The sequence below is a fragment of the Pseudophryne corroboree genome, chromosome 6 (assembly GCF_028390025.1).
Source record: "Pseudophryne corroboree isolate aPseCor3 chromosome 6, aPseCor3.hap2, whole genome shotgun sequence".
Taxonomy (NCBI): domain Eukaryota; kingdom Metazoa; phylum Chordata; class Amphibia; order Anura; family Myobatrachidae; genus Pseudophryne; species Pseudophryne corroboree.
In genome coordinates this window covers 402641198-402657985 of record NC_086449.1, presented here as the reverse complement: position 1 = coordinate 402657985, position 16788 = coordinate 402641198, and the positions used below count along the sequence as shown (strand labels likewise).

At 48.7% G+C, this 16788-nt stretch overlaps 1 protein-coding gene across 3 annotated transcripts in view; it reads left to right on the top strand.

Moving 5' to 3' along the window:
- The window catches only part of UPF2 (UPF2 regulator of nonsense mediated mRNA decay), a 376291-nt gene extending 364878 nt beyond the window's left edge, over positions 1–11413 (top strand). For all 3 annotated transcript variants that reach the window (XM_063926873.1, XM_063926875.1, XM_063926874.1), the window contains exon 23: positions 10280–11413. In XM_063926873.1, coding sequence (XP_063782943.1) covers positions 10280–10289 — 10 coding nt within the window. In that variant the 3' untranslated portion in view covers positions 10290–11413. The remainder of the gene's footprint in view (positions 1–10279) is intronic.
- The last annotated feature ends 5375 nt before the right edge of the window (positions 11414–16788 follow it).

Here is a 16788-nt window from a genome sequence, read left to right as displayed (position 1 = left end):
GACTTACCGCGGCTGCGTTTGACGGCATGGCGGTTGAACGCCGGATCCTGAAGGAAAAAGGCATTCCGGATGAAGTCATCCCTACCCTGATCAAAGCCAGGAAGGATGTGACCGTACAACATTATCACCGTATTTGGCGAAAATATGTTGCGTGGTGCGAGGCCAGGAAGGCCCCTACAGAGGAATTTCAACTGGGTCGATTCCTGCATTTCCTGCAAACAGGACTGTCTATGGGCCTCAAATTAGGGTCCATTAAGGTTCAAATTTCGGCCCTGTCAATATTCTTCCAAAAAGAACTAGCTTCTGTTCCTGAAGTTCAGACGTTTGTCAAGGGAGTACTGCATATACAGCCTCCTTTTGTGCCTCCAGTGGCACCTTGGGATCTCAATGTAGTGTTGGGATTCCTAAAATCACATTGGTTTGAACCACTCACCACTGTGGACTTAAAATATCTCACATGGAAAGTGGTAATGCTGTTAGCCCTGGCTTCAGCCAGGCGTGTTTCAGAATTGGCGGCTTTATCCTATAAAAGCCCTTACCTAATTTTTCATACGGACAGGGCAGAATTGAGGACTCGTCCTCAATTTCTCCCTAAGGTGGTTTCAGCTTTTCACTTAAACCAGCCTATTGTGGTGCCTGCGGCTACTAGGGACTTGGAGGATTCCAAGTTGCTGGACGTAGTCAGGGCCCTGAAAATATATGTTTCCAGGACGGCTGGAGTCAGAAAATCTGACTCGCTGTTTATCCTGTATGCACCCAACAAGCTGGGTGCTCCTGCTTCTAAGCAGACGATTGCTCGTTGGATTTGTAGTACAATTCAGCTTGCACATTCTGTGGCAGGCCTGCCACAGCCAAAATCTGTAAAAGCCCATTCCACACGGAAAGTGGGCTCATCTTGGGCGGCTGCCCGAGGGGTCTCGGCTTTACAACTTTGCCGAGCAGCTACTTGGTCAGGGGCAAACACGTTTGCTAAATTCTACAAATTTGATACCCTGGCTGAGGAGGACCTGGAGTTCTCTCATTCGGTGCTGCAGAGTCATCCGCACTCTCCCGCCCGTTTGGGAGCTTTGGTATAATCCCCATGGTCCTTTCGGAGTCCCCAGCATCCACTAGGACGTTAGAGAAAATAAGAATTTACTTACCGATAATTCTATTTCTCATAGTCCGTAGTGGATGCTGGGCGCCCATCCCAAGTGCGGATTGTCTGCATTACTTGTACATAGTTATTGTTACAAAAATCGGGTTATTGTTGTTGTGAGCTATCTTTTCAGAGGCTCCTTCTGTTATCATGCTGTTAACTGGGTTCAGATCACAAGTTGTACGGTGTGATTGGTGTGGCTGGTATGAGTCTTACCCGGGATTCAAAATCCTTCCTTATTGTGTACGCTCGTCCGGGCACAGTATCCTAACTGAGGCTTGGAGGAGGGTCATAGGGGGAGGAGCCAGTGCACACCAGGTAGTCCTAAAGCTTTTTACTTTTGTGCCCAGTCTCCTGCGGAGCCGCTATTCCCCATGGTCCTTTCGGAGTCCCCAGCATCCACTACGGACTATGAGAAATAGAATTATCGGTAAGTAAATTCTTATTTTTTTTATTACGGTTGTTTTAACAACACCAGCATCAAGTTTTTAGTTTGCGTCCAGTTTGATTCAATTGCACACCACTATTCTAGAAGCCTAGAAAACAACGTCAATGTCCGGAAGTACACACTGGGATACACACGGAGAGATCCGTGCTTAAATTCTAAGCAATCTGATTAGATTGCTTAGAAATTAAGCACAGATCTCTCGATCTGTAGGGTGCCTGGTGACAGCGATGTGCGGTGTCGCTATCGCCGCCTGTAGATTTGGTGAAGTTAAGGGGGGTACACACGGAGAGATCCGTTCTTAAAATCTAAGCAATCTTGCTAGATTGCTTAGATTTTAAGCACGGATCTGCCGTGTGTATGTCCCCCAGCGATAGTGATGCGCGGCCCATCGCATCGCTATCGCCGGTGCTAGATTGAGCCTGCATGCAGGCTCAATCTAGCGGGTCGCTCACTTCACCGTTGTGTGAAGTGAGCGGCCCCCCGTCGGCTTTCCCCCTCGCTCAGCACATCGCGCTGTGCTGAGCGGGGTGAGAGATGTGTGCTGAGCGGTCTGTGTTAAGATCGCTCAGCACACATCTCTCCCGTGAGTACCCCCCCCTTACTCATTTCACAGCTGGGTGAAATGAGCGGCGCCCCCCCACCTCCTCCCCCGCCCCTTCCCCGGTTCAGCACACATCGCGCAGAGTGCTGAGTGGGGGGAGAGAAGTGAGCTGAGCGGACTGTGCTACACATCTCCCGGTGTGTGGGGCTCAACACATCATAGCAGACTATACTGTGAAGTGTAAGGGTAATATTATTGTAGATTAATGTAGGATTGTGCTCATAGTACATGGTGATAACTATGCTACTTTGACATTAAATGGAATGCAGCTGTAGAAAGTGGAGATGGTAAAGGACTTTGGTGGTTATTCCGAGTTGATCGCAGCCAGCAACTTTTTGCTGCTGGTGCGATCAACTAATCCACGCCTATGGGGGGGGGGGGGGGGTGTATTTTAGCTTAGCAGGGCTGCGAACGCTTGTGTAGCCCTGCTAAGCTAAAAAAGTTTTGTGTAAAAGAAGACCAGCCCTGGACGTACTTACCCTGTGCGACGATCTCAGCGATGATGGGGACCGGCTTTGACATCAGACATCCGCCCTCCGTTCTCCTGGACACGCCTGCGTTTTCCTTACCACTGCCCGAAAACGGCCGCCAACGGACAGGTGACGCCCCCGGAACGCCTTCCTTCTGTTAATCTTCTTGCGGGAGCTGCCGCGACCGCTTTTTTCGTAACCAGCGTCGTAGTCCGGCGACCCCTGTCACCGGCCAACGCCGCGCACGCTGCGCATGGGCATCCCAGACCCGTTCGCACCGCAATGAAGAACCGCTGCGTGCGAACTGGTCGGAATGACCCCCTTTGTGTAGCAAAGCTCAGCAAACACAGATGCATGTCAATGAGTAATATTATTTCTGCAGCGGGGTTCACTGGTATTCCACAGGGAATAACATCGGGGTGTAGAGTTGGATCTTGATCCGAGGCACCAACAGGCTAAAGCTTTGACTGTTCCCAGGATGCACTGCACCGTCTCCTCTATAGCCCCGCCTCCAGGCACTGGAGCTCAGTTTGCAAGTCTGTGCCTGCAGTGCAGGTCACTAACAGGTGGGGCTGCGCTAGGCAGCCCCGAAAATAGCTTTTTTAGAAGACTTCAAGGGCCGCAGCACTTTCTATGTCTTTATGACATGCTGTGCTGCTGCTCCATCACCTCCTTCAGCGGCGCTGCATACTCCCGCGGCCTGGTTGCCGGGTACTTGCAGCGGGGAGATACCGGTTTTCTTCAGGCACATCACCGCAGTTATTCTGCTGGATCGCGTGGCTGCACTTGAAGGGTTGAGGTAAGGTAAATCGCGATCCGGTCGCAGTTCCAGGAGACGGACGCGCCACTGGCGTGGATACTGTGTCGCACAGGGACCCCACTATATCCACCAGGTCAAGGAGCACAAGTCGGATTTATTCAAATGCATTTACAAAACGCTCCACAGTACCCGGTGGTGAAGTCCAGCAGAGCGGATAAGGCGCTGACCTGTAGCCCCTCCCCCAGCTCCGGGCGCCATCTACTGTTGGTGTTCCCGCCCTGGAGCTACATATATCTCTCTCCCTCACTCCCTGAAGAGATTTTGGCGCCATTACATAGCTGGGCTGATCTACAGGACTGCTGGGCACTGTCTCCTCTGTAAAGCCACCTATATCATCAGCGCTGTGCATTTACAGACACTTAAGTATTCTACATGTCATTTTAGACAGTGTTAGTTAAGAACAAGTGTACTGCTATCTGAATATTTAGTACAAGTATTCTGTGATATACATCCAGTGTTTACTGTGCATTGTTATATCTGTATACATACATACTTATATGTAATTACTAGTCCAGTGCAGTTTTATTGTTATATGTGATCATTCCTGCATTGTACCGGTGACTGAGTGTGCCTATAGCTGCTGTGTGGATTCCACTCTCATGTATCACACGTTTGCTATCACTATATTCTGTACCCTGGGGAACTAGGTACGTCAGGGTCTCCTATTATAACATATAGTGCTACACAGGGTATACTGTTTGTATTTCTCACTGTATTTTTCAGTCACCCTACACCACTTATATCCTCTGTTTGTGCTCTGTATTTACTGTCACAAAACACAGGGAATTACTTGCTGGTTTTATGTATTTGTCTGGCTATATTATACTATTGCATCCCACATGATGTCTGGTACACAGGGTGGGGCGTCCGTGGACACTCCTGCATTATGCAGTGCTGTCGTTACGGATTCACCAGTGGGGGAAGTGTTAGCTGCTGGTTCAGGCGCTGGGGGTCATACATCTCCAAGTCCATCTGTGGCACCTGTGGTCAATCAAGACCCACCTTGGGCATCTTGTAATGCATCTCACGCCCTCTGTGGGGCCTCCTGTGCCATTACAGCCACATATTATTCCTGTAGTTAATCCGCCATGGGCGGATACTTTGTCTACCCAGTTACAGCAATTAAATCAGACTTTGGTTAGACAAAAGTCCACCCCACGTCCCTCTGGGGCTAAGGGGTCATTTAAGCGGGCCATTTCTTCCTCACTAATATTTTGGCTAATTCTTCCGATGAAGATGGGGAATATACTGATCCGTCAGATACTGATACAGTTGCTTCTGATGAGGATTCTGCAACCCAGGTTGATGTTCCTAACCTTGTGGAGGCTATCAAGCTTATTCTCCAAATTGATTATGACATTGAGCCTCCTGTTACATCTAAGAAACCTGATAAGTTTAAACGTCAGAAGGTTGCTAAGGTAGTTTTACCACATTCTGACCTCTTAATTGGCATACGTCAGGAATCCTGGTCATCTCCAGGAAAGAAGTTTTCCCTGTCTAAAAAGATGCTAGCCTGTTATCCAATCCCTGCGGAGTTGAGCAACAAGTGGGAAACTCTACCGCCGGTGGACTCTCATGTCGCCCGTCTTGTGGTGTCATCTACTCTGCCTGTCACCACTGTCACCTCACTGAAGGAACTAACAGATAAGCATGTGTAGAGATGCCTGAAGTCTATTTACACTCTTACCGGTGCTGTACACTCTTATGGCTGCCTCTTGGGCGGCAAAAGGAATTGAAGCGTGGGTTCAGGAAATTGAGGAGGAGCTACCTCAGAATTTTTCTGACACTGCCAGACAATATCGGTCGTATATTACCACAGCCTCTCACTATTTTCAGGAGGCGGCCTCTGATGCAGGGGTCATGGCGGCCAAGGCCTCTACTACGTCTAACCTGGCCCGACGGATTCTGTGGTTGAGGTCCTGGAAAGTGGACCTGGACTCTAAAAAGACTTTGGAGGTACTTCCTTTCAAGGGAGACATCCTGTTTGGGGAAAATCTGAATAAGATTGTGACTGACTTCACAACGGCCAAGACTGCGTTTCTCCCAAGTACTAATCCTTCTGCTCCGAAGGCTAAGAGTACCACTTTTCGTTCCTTTCAACCTTCAAGTAAAGCAAAGGGTCAGGCGCACCCGAGACAGGCTTGTACTTCCAAAACCACTAAGCCCAAATCTAAACAATCCTGTGCCGCCCATCAGCCTGCTTCCAAACAAGACAAGCCTGCTGCGTGATGGGGCGGGCCTCTCCCTGGGGGACCCCAGGGTGGGAGGCTGATTTCTGCAGTTCACCCAGGCTGGTTAAGGACCACTTCAGACGCTGGGTACCGTAAATTGTCTCACGGGTATGCAATCTCTTTCAAGAGACGTCCCCCTTGCCAGTTATGTTCAATGGTTATACCCTCAGATCCGTTGAAAGCGCAAGCTCTACACCTGGTTGTACTATCCCTCCCGGAAACAGGAGTGGTAGTGCCGGTACCTCTGTCCCAGAGAGGCAGGGGATACTATTCGACCCTGTTTCTAGTTCCGAAACCGAATTGGTCTTTCCGGCCTATCCTCGACCGCAAATCATTGAACAAGTTTGTAAGAGTGTTCAATTTCCGTATGGAAACTCTGCGGTCCATTGTGCTGGCCATGGAACCCGAGGACTATATGGTATTCCTGGACATACAGGATGCTTACCTGCACATACCTATCGCCATTTCGCATCAGCAATATCTGCGGTTTGCTATTGGCAACCTTCATTTTCAATTCCAGGCTCTGCCATTTGGACTGGCCACGGCACCTCGGTTTTTCACCAAGGTAATGGCCGCGATGACGGCTTTTCTCTGTTGTCAGGGAATCAGAATACTGCCATATCTGGAAGACTTGCTGATTCTGGCGAACTTCCAAGATGTCCTCCTCAGTCAACTGGAGATGTCGGTCAACTTCCTTCAAGCCCACGGGTGGCTAGTCAATTGGAAGAAGTCCTTACTGGTCCCTGCTTGGAGCATGGTGCACCTGGGGGCGCTGCTGGACACACACAGCCAAAGACTGTTTCTGTCTCCGTAGATGGTCCTGAAACTTCAGGACAAGATCAGATGTTTCCTCTCTCGCCAGAGAGTGTTGATACACTCGGCGATGCAAGTATGAGGCATCAATTTCATTCCTGCCCTCTGCAGAGGTTAATCCTTTCCAAGTGGGACGGTCTGCCTCATCGGATCAGATCTCAAATGATCTCCTTGACTCCGGAGGTTCGTCTGTCACTGAGATGGTGGCTACAGGACCAACAGTTGAGCAGCGGCCGTCCCTTCTGGATCTCCAACTGGGTCCTTCTGACAACGGATGCCAGTCTGCGAGGTTGGCGCGCGGTGTTGGAGCACACTCTACAGGGTCGGTGGACAAGGGAGGAATCTCTCCTCCCGATAAACATTGTGGAATTGCGGGCAGTGGTGGTCATTCCGATTTGTTCGCTCGTTGCCGATTTTCGCTATGCTGAGATTTGTTGCTGCATGCGCATCGTACGCAGAGCGCATGCGCTAAGTTATTTTACACAAAACTTAGTAGATTTGCTGGTGTTCGTGCGGCGCTTTTCAGTCGCACTGCTGATCGGTGAGTGATTGACAGGAAAGGGGCGTTTCTGGGTGGTAAGTGAGCGTTTTCCGGGAGTGTGCTAAAAAACGCAGGCGTGTCTGGAGAAACGTGGGAGTGGCTGGCCGAACGCAGGGCGTATTTGTGACGTCAAACCAGGAACTAAACGGACCGAGTTGATCGCAATCTAGGAGCAGGTCTGGAGCTACTCAGAAACTGCAAGAAAATATTTAGTAGCAGTTCTGCTAATCTTTCGTTCGCAATTCTGCTAATCTAAGATACACTCCCAGAGGGCGGCAGCCCAGCGTTTGCAATGCTGCTAAAAGCAGCTAGCGAGCGAACAACTCGGAATGAGGGCCAGTGTTCAATGCATTGACACTGGCCTTGCCTCTGGTACAGAACAGGCCTGTTCAAGTACAATCAGACAATGTCACCACGGTAGCGTACATAAATCATCAAGGCGGCACGCCAAGCAGCATGGCAATGATGGAAGTGTCAAAAATCCTCCAATGGGCGGAACGTCATCTGCCAGCCATATCGGCAGTGTTCATTCCGGGAGTCCTCACCTGGAAAGCGGACTTCCTCAGTCATCAGGACGTGTACGCCGGAGAGTGGAGTCTTCATCCCGAAGTCTTTCAACTCCTAGTGGACAAGTGGGGCCTACCAGATGTAGACCTGATGGCATCTCGACACAATCACAAGGTTCCGGTCTTCGGAGCAAGAACATGGGATCCTCAAGCAGCGTTCGTGGACGCACTGTCAATTCCATGAAACTTTCGGCTGCCGTACGTGTTCCCTCCAGTGTCACGCCTGCCCAGGGTAATACGGACGTTCAAGCAAGAAGGAGGAATACTACTTCTAGTCTCTCCAGCATGGCCCAGACGGCATTGGTTCTCAGACCTGCAGGGTCTCTCGATAGAGCGTCCTTATCTACTTCCTCAATGCCCAGACCTCCTCGTTCAGGGCCCTTGTGTCTACCCGGTCATGGCCAGACTGGCTTTGACGGCGTGGCTCTTGAAGCATCACTCCTGAGAGCAAAAGGTTTTTTCTGAGGTGGTTATTCAAACTATGTATATTATACATATACTTTCAAAACTTCCAGACTTTTGTCTTTTTTTCAACAAGGCCTAGACTTGGGTCTTCGTCTGGCCTCCCTCAGGGTTCATATATCAGCCTTGTTGGTGTGGTTTCAGAGAAAAATTACGTCTCTTCTCGACGTTCACACTTTCACTCAGGGTGTTCTACGGATTCAGCCTCCCATTGTCCTTCCTGTGGCTCCATGGGAACTGTCTGTCATCTTCCATACCCTGCAAGAGTCTCCATTTGAACCTCTTGAGTCTGTGGACCTTAAATGCCTTACGCTTAAGGTCGTATTTCTGTTGGCTATTGCCTCTGCTAGGAGGGTGTCGGACTTAGGCACTTTGTCTTGTCATCCACCCTTTCTGATTTTTCACCGTGACCGGTCTGTTCTTCGAGCTCACCTTGGTTATTCACCTAAGGTGGTATCATCTTTTCACCTTAACCAGGAGATTGTGGTTCTGGTCTTCATCTCTTCTTGTCTGTCCTCCAAAGAAAGGTCTTTGGATGTGGTACGGGCTCTCCGTATTTATGTGAAAGGACTGCCTCTATCAGGAGGTCAGATTCCCTTTTTATACTTTTTGGTTTTCACAAACGTGGCTGGCCTGCAAATAAGCAAACCTTGGCCAGATGGATTAGAATGGTGATTGCACAAGCTTATGCGCAGGCTGGTCTCCCAGCTCCTTCTGCTATCAATGCCCATTCTACTCAGTTGGTTGGACCTTCTTGGGCGGCCCGCCGTGGCGTGTCCGCAGAACAATTGTGCAAGGCGGCTATGTGGTCCTCTGTGAACACGTTCATCAGGTTCTATGCCTTTGATACTTCCGCCTCCCAGGTTGCTTCCTTAGGACGCTGGGTTCTTGTGCCCGCTACAGTACGTCCCCTCCCATGAGGAACTGCTTTAGGACATCCCTGATGTTATTCCCTGTGGAATACCAGTGTAACCCGCTGCAAATCGCTACTCACACAGGAGTTGCCGGGTTTCTGTAAATCCTGCAGGGAGCTGGGGCTCTGTCATGCTGAGGGTGTAGCATTAGCCTTTTATAAATATAGATGCTGTATATCTGTAATGGGCAGGCTATAATGATGTTGCACTTTATACACCAGTACTGTCTCATGGAAGCTCACCAGTCACCACACAGCTCTTGCCCAGTCTGGAGGTAGAGGACACCAGTAGCCAAAAGCAGCTGGCCGGAGAGGTCTTGGCATGGCCTATGTGGAGTGTGGGAGGGACAAGCACAGGACCCCGCCACTTCACCGGCACACAGTATATATAAGGCAGTTGAGACGTTTATCTGCCTCCTCACCAGCATCATCTGCATCCTCAGCGCCAACCCCTCCTCCTCCCAGTCACCGCATGCCTCACCCCTTCCTGCCGAACTGATTCACCTTCTCCCTCCGCCAGTAAGTGGCCACCCGTGTCCCCCGGTGCCTCCACTCTGAGAGCTGCGGGACCATCTTGTGGTTCCTACATTCGTTTCCTGGTTACTGGTGCCACTAGGGGTACTATATGGAGGCCTATGAGGGTGCAGTGAGTATGTAGCGGCACCACAGAGGTGAGGAGCAGCATTAGATTAATGTACCCATAAGTGGAAATCAAATAAAAGTCCAGTCAATTTTGAATATGAAAGGTTGTTATAAATGGTAACTGCACTAAACCCTATCCCCACACTCTCTCTTTCCAGCACCCCCTCTCCATATTCAGCAAGTGTGAAACAGTCAGATCAGTGTTTTTATGTAATTAGCAGGAGGCTGTAACATGTCCATGCATAATCACTTATTTTCATTTGGTCTGTGTGTCGGCCTCCATTGGCCACCGGTGCACATAACAGAGGTGAGGAGCAGTTAGCCGTTTATTATATAGGAATCCTTGTAATTGGCAGCAGTTGTACAGGGGTTTGTTTTGCCTGACTCTGAACATAAATAGAATTCATGTTATGGAGATGTCGATGAACTAGTTTTGTGGGGCTTTTATTAAAAAAATATTTTTTCTCAAACCTTATTTCCTGTATAATTTACTAAAGGGAAATATGAATCAGTCGGTGAAATGGCATATTGAATTACATGTCTTTGACATGCCCTGAAGTAGTTCCACAGCAGCTGGAGTGCTGCGGGTTGCCTACCCCTGCTCTAATTTTTGGTATTTATTCTTCTTACACAGGAGACGTTGACGCAGGTGTTATACCATTGGGCCCTATATCTGACAACATGGCTAGTGGAGTCTTACAGATATTGCGAGAGGTCAGCAGCATATCGCAGCATGTTCAGGAGAGTGAGCTCGAACAGAAACCTGGGACAGGGCTGGGAGCGAGGAGTGGCCGGAACACCAACTTCTGCTTCCATCCGATCAGAAGACGTTTCCAGCATTGACACACAGACACACACAGAGTGAGCACTATTTGTTGATGAGCCATCGCAGTGGCCTTACACAAAGCGGTGAGGTGGATGACTGTTTAGCAAGCGGCTCAGTTTTTAGTAAAGAGATTTTTTTTGTAGGGACATGACTGCAAATATTTGTAAAAATCATTTGCAAAGTGGGAGATGTCAGCAGGAAGTTTACATGATGTCCTCTGGAGTACAACAGACAGAAAGCTTCACAGTGCAGCTGATGCTATAAAAAACAGGCAGACAAATGGAAATCTTGAGCGCACGCCATGTTGTGATAATCTTTAGGCGTACATAAAAACATAAACCTCTATTAAAAAAAAAAAAATGTAAGATTTAGATTGTTTTTTTGTGTGAATAGGAATAAAGAAGTAAAATAAGTGGATTAAAATATTGTTGGGGAGTGTTAGCTTTTTGGGATCCCACGAGGCTGCAGATGTTTGCTAATGTGTTGAATGGAGAGAGTTACTAGAATTCACATAAGACAAGTCTTCTGGTTTTGCTGGTGTAACAGTGTGGGAAGTCTAAGCACTGTGCTGATTTATCATACTGCAGAATGTGTAAAGCAGCTGGTTTTGTCTGTGTGTATATATATATTTTGTGAAGACATAGCACACACATTTTTATTTTGAACAGTGAATAAATAGATTATTTTCTGTTTCTCTTTTGTTGAAAACCATTTATTTCCTTTATCCTGTAAATAGTCAATAACAGCACACTTATGCTTTGTTCATACACATTCTTCCTTTTTCTTATTTTTTTTTTTTTTTTGGGGGGGGGGATAATTCTGCATGTTGGAAAATGTAAAATAAACTTGTAAAGTTGTACCATCTCCATCAGAAGTGCTTCATGATTTTCACCAGCTTAACAAAACGTTTGCCAGCACTGCAATAAAGTATTGTAAATTGTACGTGTTCCTACTGTTTAATTCATCACCTCTTGGGATTTACAGGTTTGTTTTTACATAACTATATAACTATTACAATCGATGGGACATTTTTGTATTTAGTTTATCATGGGTCTATATTGAAATTTGCTGCTTGACTTCTAATGGCCAGAAATGTAGATAATGTTGAGCACCCCTTTAATAACAAATAGGCACAAATGTTGCTTTCCATAGCACATTTCTTTATAGAACACCTTATTTTAACATTCAAGTCCAGGCAGAATTATTATATAACTAATCCAGCTCTGATCACCAGCACCGCAGCCTCGTGGCTGGAAACTTTGTTGATAACAATGTTAAGTACCAGCTTCCATGGACTCCAGTATCACAGGATGTTGTAATGATCTGTAGGTGTCATTTGAGCCATAGAAAGCCATAACTACTTATTAAGTACCAGTAACTGCCTCCATCACTAGATAGATAGATAGATAGATAGATAGATAGATATTTTTTTAAGGGTGTTTTGATTTTGTTTTTTCTCTGACGTCCTAAGTGGATGCTGGGACTCCGTAAGGACCATGGGGAATAGCGGCTCCGCAGGAGACTGGGCACAACTAAAGAAAGCTTTAGGACTACCTGGTGTGCACTGGCTCCTCCCACTATGACCCTCCTCCAGACCTCAGTTAGAATCTTGTGCCCGGCTGAGCTGGATGCACACTAGGGGCTCTCCTGAGCTCCTAGAAAAGAAAGTATACTTTTAGGTTTTTTATTTTCAGTGAGATCTGCTGGCAACAGACTCACTGCTACGAGGGACTAAGGGGAGAAGAAGCGAACCTACCTGCTTGCAGCTAGCTTGAGCTTCTTAGGCTACTGGACACCATTAGCTCCAGAGGGATCGAACACAGGCCCAGCCTCGGTCGTCCGGAGCCGCGCCGCCGTCCCCCTTACAGAGCCAGAAGCAAGAAGATGGTCCTGGAAATCGGCGGCAGAAGACTTCGGTCTTCACCAAGGTAGCGCACAGCACTGCAGCTGTGCGCCATTGCTCCTCATGCACACCTCACACTCCGGTCACTGATGGGTACAGGGCGCTGGGGGGGGGGGGTGCCCTGAGCAGCAATATTAAACACCTTGCTGGCATAAAACTCACATAATATAGTCTTAGAGGCTATATATGGGAAAAATACCCCTGCCAGATATCCATAAAAAAGCGGGAGAAGTCAGCCGAAAAAGGGGCGGAGCTATCTCCCTCAGCACACTGGCGCCATTTTTCCCTCACAGCTCCGCTGGAAGGATCGCTCCCAGGCTCTCCCCTGCAGTTTCAAGACTACAAAGGGTAAAAAAGAGAGGGGGGGGCACTAAATTTAGGCGCAGCAGTATACATATAAGCAGCTATAAGGGAAAATCACTCAGTTATAGTGTTAATCCCTGTGTTATATAGCGCTCTGGTGTGTGCTGGCATACTCTCTCTCTGTCTCCCCAAAGGGCTTTGTGGGGTCCTGTCCTCAGTCAGAGCATTACCTGTGTGTGTGCGGTGTGTCGGTACGGCTGTGTCGACATGTTTGATGAGGAGGCTTATGTGGAGGCGGAGCAGATGCTGATAAATGTGATGTCACCCCCTGCGGGGCCGACACCTGAGTGGATGGACTTGTGGAAGGAATTACGTGAAAGTGTCAACTCCTTACATAAAAGGTTTGACGACATAGCAGATGTGGGACAGCCGGCTTCTCAGCTCGTGCCTGCCCAACTGTCTCAAAAGCCATCAGGGGCTCTAAAACGCCCGCTACCTCAGATGGCAGACACAGATGTCGACACGGATACTGAATCCAGTGTCGACGACGATGAGACTAATGTAACTTCCAATAGGGCCACACGTTACATGATTGAGGCAATGAAAAATGTGTTGCACATTTCTGATGTTACCCCAGGTACCACAAAAAAGGGTATTATGTTTGGGGAGAAAAAACTACCAGGGGTTTTTCCCCCATCTGATGAATTAAATGAGGTGTGTGAAGAAGCGTGGGCTTCCCCCGATAAGAAACTGGTAATTTCTAAAAAGTTACTAATGGCGTACCCTTTCCCGCCAGAGGATAGGTCACGTTGGGAAACATCCCCTAGGGTGGATAAAGCGCTCACACGCCTGTCAAAGAAGGTGGCACTACCGTCTCCGAATACGGCCGCCCTGAAGGAGCCTGCTGATAGGAAGCAGGAGGTTATCCTGAAGTCTGTATATACACACTCAGGTATTATTTTAAGACCGGCTATTGCTTCAGCATGGATGTGCAGTGCTGCAGCTGCGTGGTCAGATTCCCTGTCGGAAAATATTGATACCCTTGACAGGGACACTGTATTGCTAACCATAGAGCATATAAAAGACACAGTATTATACATGAGAGATGCACAGAGGGATATATTGCCGGCTGGCATCTAAAATAAGTGCAATGTCCATTTCTGCCAGGAGAGGGTTATGGACTCGGCAGTGGACAGGGGATGCAGATTCTAAAAGGCATATGGAAGTTTTGCCTTATAAAGGTGAGGAGTTGTTTGGGGATGGTCTCTCGGACCTCGTTTCCACAGCGACAGCTGGGAAGTCAGCTTTTCTACCCCATGTTCCCTCACAGCCAAAGAAAGCACCGTATTATCAGGTACAGTCCTTTCGGCCCCAAAAAGGCAAGCGGGTTAAAGGCGCGTCCTTTCTGCCCAGAGGCAGAGGTAGAGGGAAAAAGCTGCAGCATACAGCCAGTTCCCAGGAACAAAAGTCCTCCCCCGTTTCCTCTAAGTCCACCGCATGACGCTGGGGCTTCACAGGCGGAGCCAGGTACGGTGGGGGCCCGTCTCAAGAACTTCAGCAATCAGTGGGCTCGCTCACGGGTAGATCCCTGGATTCTTCAAGTGGTATCTCAGGGGTACAAGCTGGAATTCGAGACGTCTCCCCCTCGCCGTTTCCTCAAATCTGCCTTGCCAACAACTCCCTCAGACAGGGAGGCTGTGCTAGAGGCAATTCACAAGCTGTATTCCCAGCAGGTGATAGTCAAGGTGCCCCTCCTTCAACAAGGACGGGGTTACTATTCCACAATGTTTGTGGTACCGAAACCGGATGTTCGGTGAGACCCATTTTAAATTTGAAATCCTTGAACACTTATATAAAAAAATTCAAGTTCAAGATGGAATCGCTCAGGGCGGTTATTTCAAGCCTGGACGAGGGGGATTACATGGTATCACTGGACATCAAGGATGCTTACCTGCATGTCCCCATTTACCATCCTCACCAGGAATACCTCAGATTTGTGGTACAGGATTGTCATTACCAATTCCAGACGTTACCGTTTGGTCTGTCCACGGCACCGAGGGTATTTACCAAGGTAATGGCCGAAATGATGATACTCCTTCGAAAAAAGGGAGTTTTAATTATCCCGTACTTGGACGATCTCCTGATAAAGGCGAGGTCCAGGGAGCAGTTGTTGGTCGGGGTAGCACTATCTTGGGAGGTGCTACAACAGCACGGTTGGATTCTAAATATTCCAAAGTCACAGCTGGTCCCTACGACACGTCTACTGTTCCTGGGGATGGTTCTGGACACACAACAGAAAAAAGTGTTTCTCCCGGAGGAGAAAGCCAAGGAGCTGTCATCTCTAGTCAGAGGCCTCCTGAAACCAAAACAGGTGTCGGTGCATCACTGCACGCGAGTCCTGGGAAAAATAGTAGCTTCCTACGAAGCAATTCCATTCAGCAGGTTCCATGCAAGGACCTTTCAGTGGGACCTGTTGGACAAGTGGTCCGGATCGCATCTTCAGATGCATCGGCTGATAACCCTGTCTCCAAGGACCAGGGTGTCTCTGCTGTGGTGGCTGCAGAGTGCTCATCTTCAAGAGGGCCGCAGATTCGGCATACAGGACTGGGTCCTGGTGACCACGGATGCCAGCCTTCGAGGCTGGGGGGCGGTCACACAGGGAAGAAACTTCCAGGGACTATGGTCAAGTCAGGAGACTTCCCTACACATAAATATTCTGGAACTGAGGGCCATTTACAATGCCCTATGTCAGGCAAGACCCCTGCTTCAAAACCAGCCGGTACTGATTCAGTCAGACAACATCACGGCAGTCGCCAGGGCGGCACAAGAAGCAGGATGGCGATGACAGAAGCCACAAGGATTCTCCGATGGGCGGAAAATCACGTGTTAGCACTGTCAGCAGTGTTCATTTCGGGAGTGGACAACTGGGAAGCAGACTTCCTCAGCAGGCACGACCTCCACCCGGGAGAGTGGGGACTTCATCCAGAAGTCTTCCAGCTGATTGTAAACCGTTGGGAATGGCCACAGGTGGACATGATGGCGTCCCGCCTAAACAAAAAGCTAGAAAGATATTGCGCCAGGTCGAGAGACCCTCTGGCAATAGCTGTGGACGCTCTAGTGACACCGTGGGTGTACCAGTCGGTTTATGTGTTCCCTCCTCTTCCTCTCATACCCAAGGTACTGAGGATAATAAGAAAAAGAGGAGTAAGAACTATACTCATTGTTCCGGATTGGCCAAGAAGAGCTTGGTACCCGGAACTTCAAGAACTGATCTCAGAGGACCCATGGCCTCTGCCGCTCAGACAGGACCTGCTGCAGCAGGGGCCCTGTCTGTTCCAAGACTTACCGCGGCTGCGTTTGACGGCATGGCGGTTGAACGCCGGATCCTGAAGGAAAAGGGCATTCCGAAGGAAGTCATCCCTACGCTGATTAAAGCTAGGAAAGAAGTGACCGCAAACCATTATCACCGCATATGGCGAAAATATGTTGCGTGGTGTGAGACCAGGAAGGCCCCAACGGAGGAATTTCAGCTGGGCCGTTTTCTGCACTTCCTACAGTCAGGGGTGACTATGGGCCTAAAATTGGGTTCCATTAAGGTCCAGATTTCGGCTCTGTCAATTTTCTTCCAGAAAGAACTGGCTTCACTGCCTGAAGTTCAGACATTTGTTAAGGGAGTGCTGCATATTCAGCCCCCTTTTGTGGCACCTTGGGATCTCAACGTGGTGTTGGATTTCCTAAAGTCGCATTGGTTTGAGCCACTTAAAACCGTGGATTTGAAATATCTCACGTGGAAAGTGGTCATGCTGTTGGCCTTGGCTTCGGCCAGGCGTGTGTCAGAATTGGCGGCTTTGTCTTGTAAAAGCCCTTATCTGATTTTCCATATGGATAGGGCAGAATTGAGGACTCATCCCCAGTTTCTCCCTAAGGTGGTATCAGCTTTTCATTTGAACCAACCTATTGTAGTGCCTGCGGCTACTAAAGACTTGGAGGATTCCAAGTTGCTGGACGTAGTCAGGGCCCTGAAAATTTATGTTTCCAGGACAGCTAGTGTCAGGAAAACTGACTCGCTATTTATCCTGTATGCACCCAACAAGCTGGGTGCTCCTGCTTC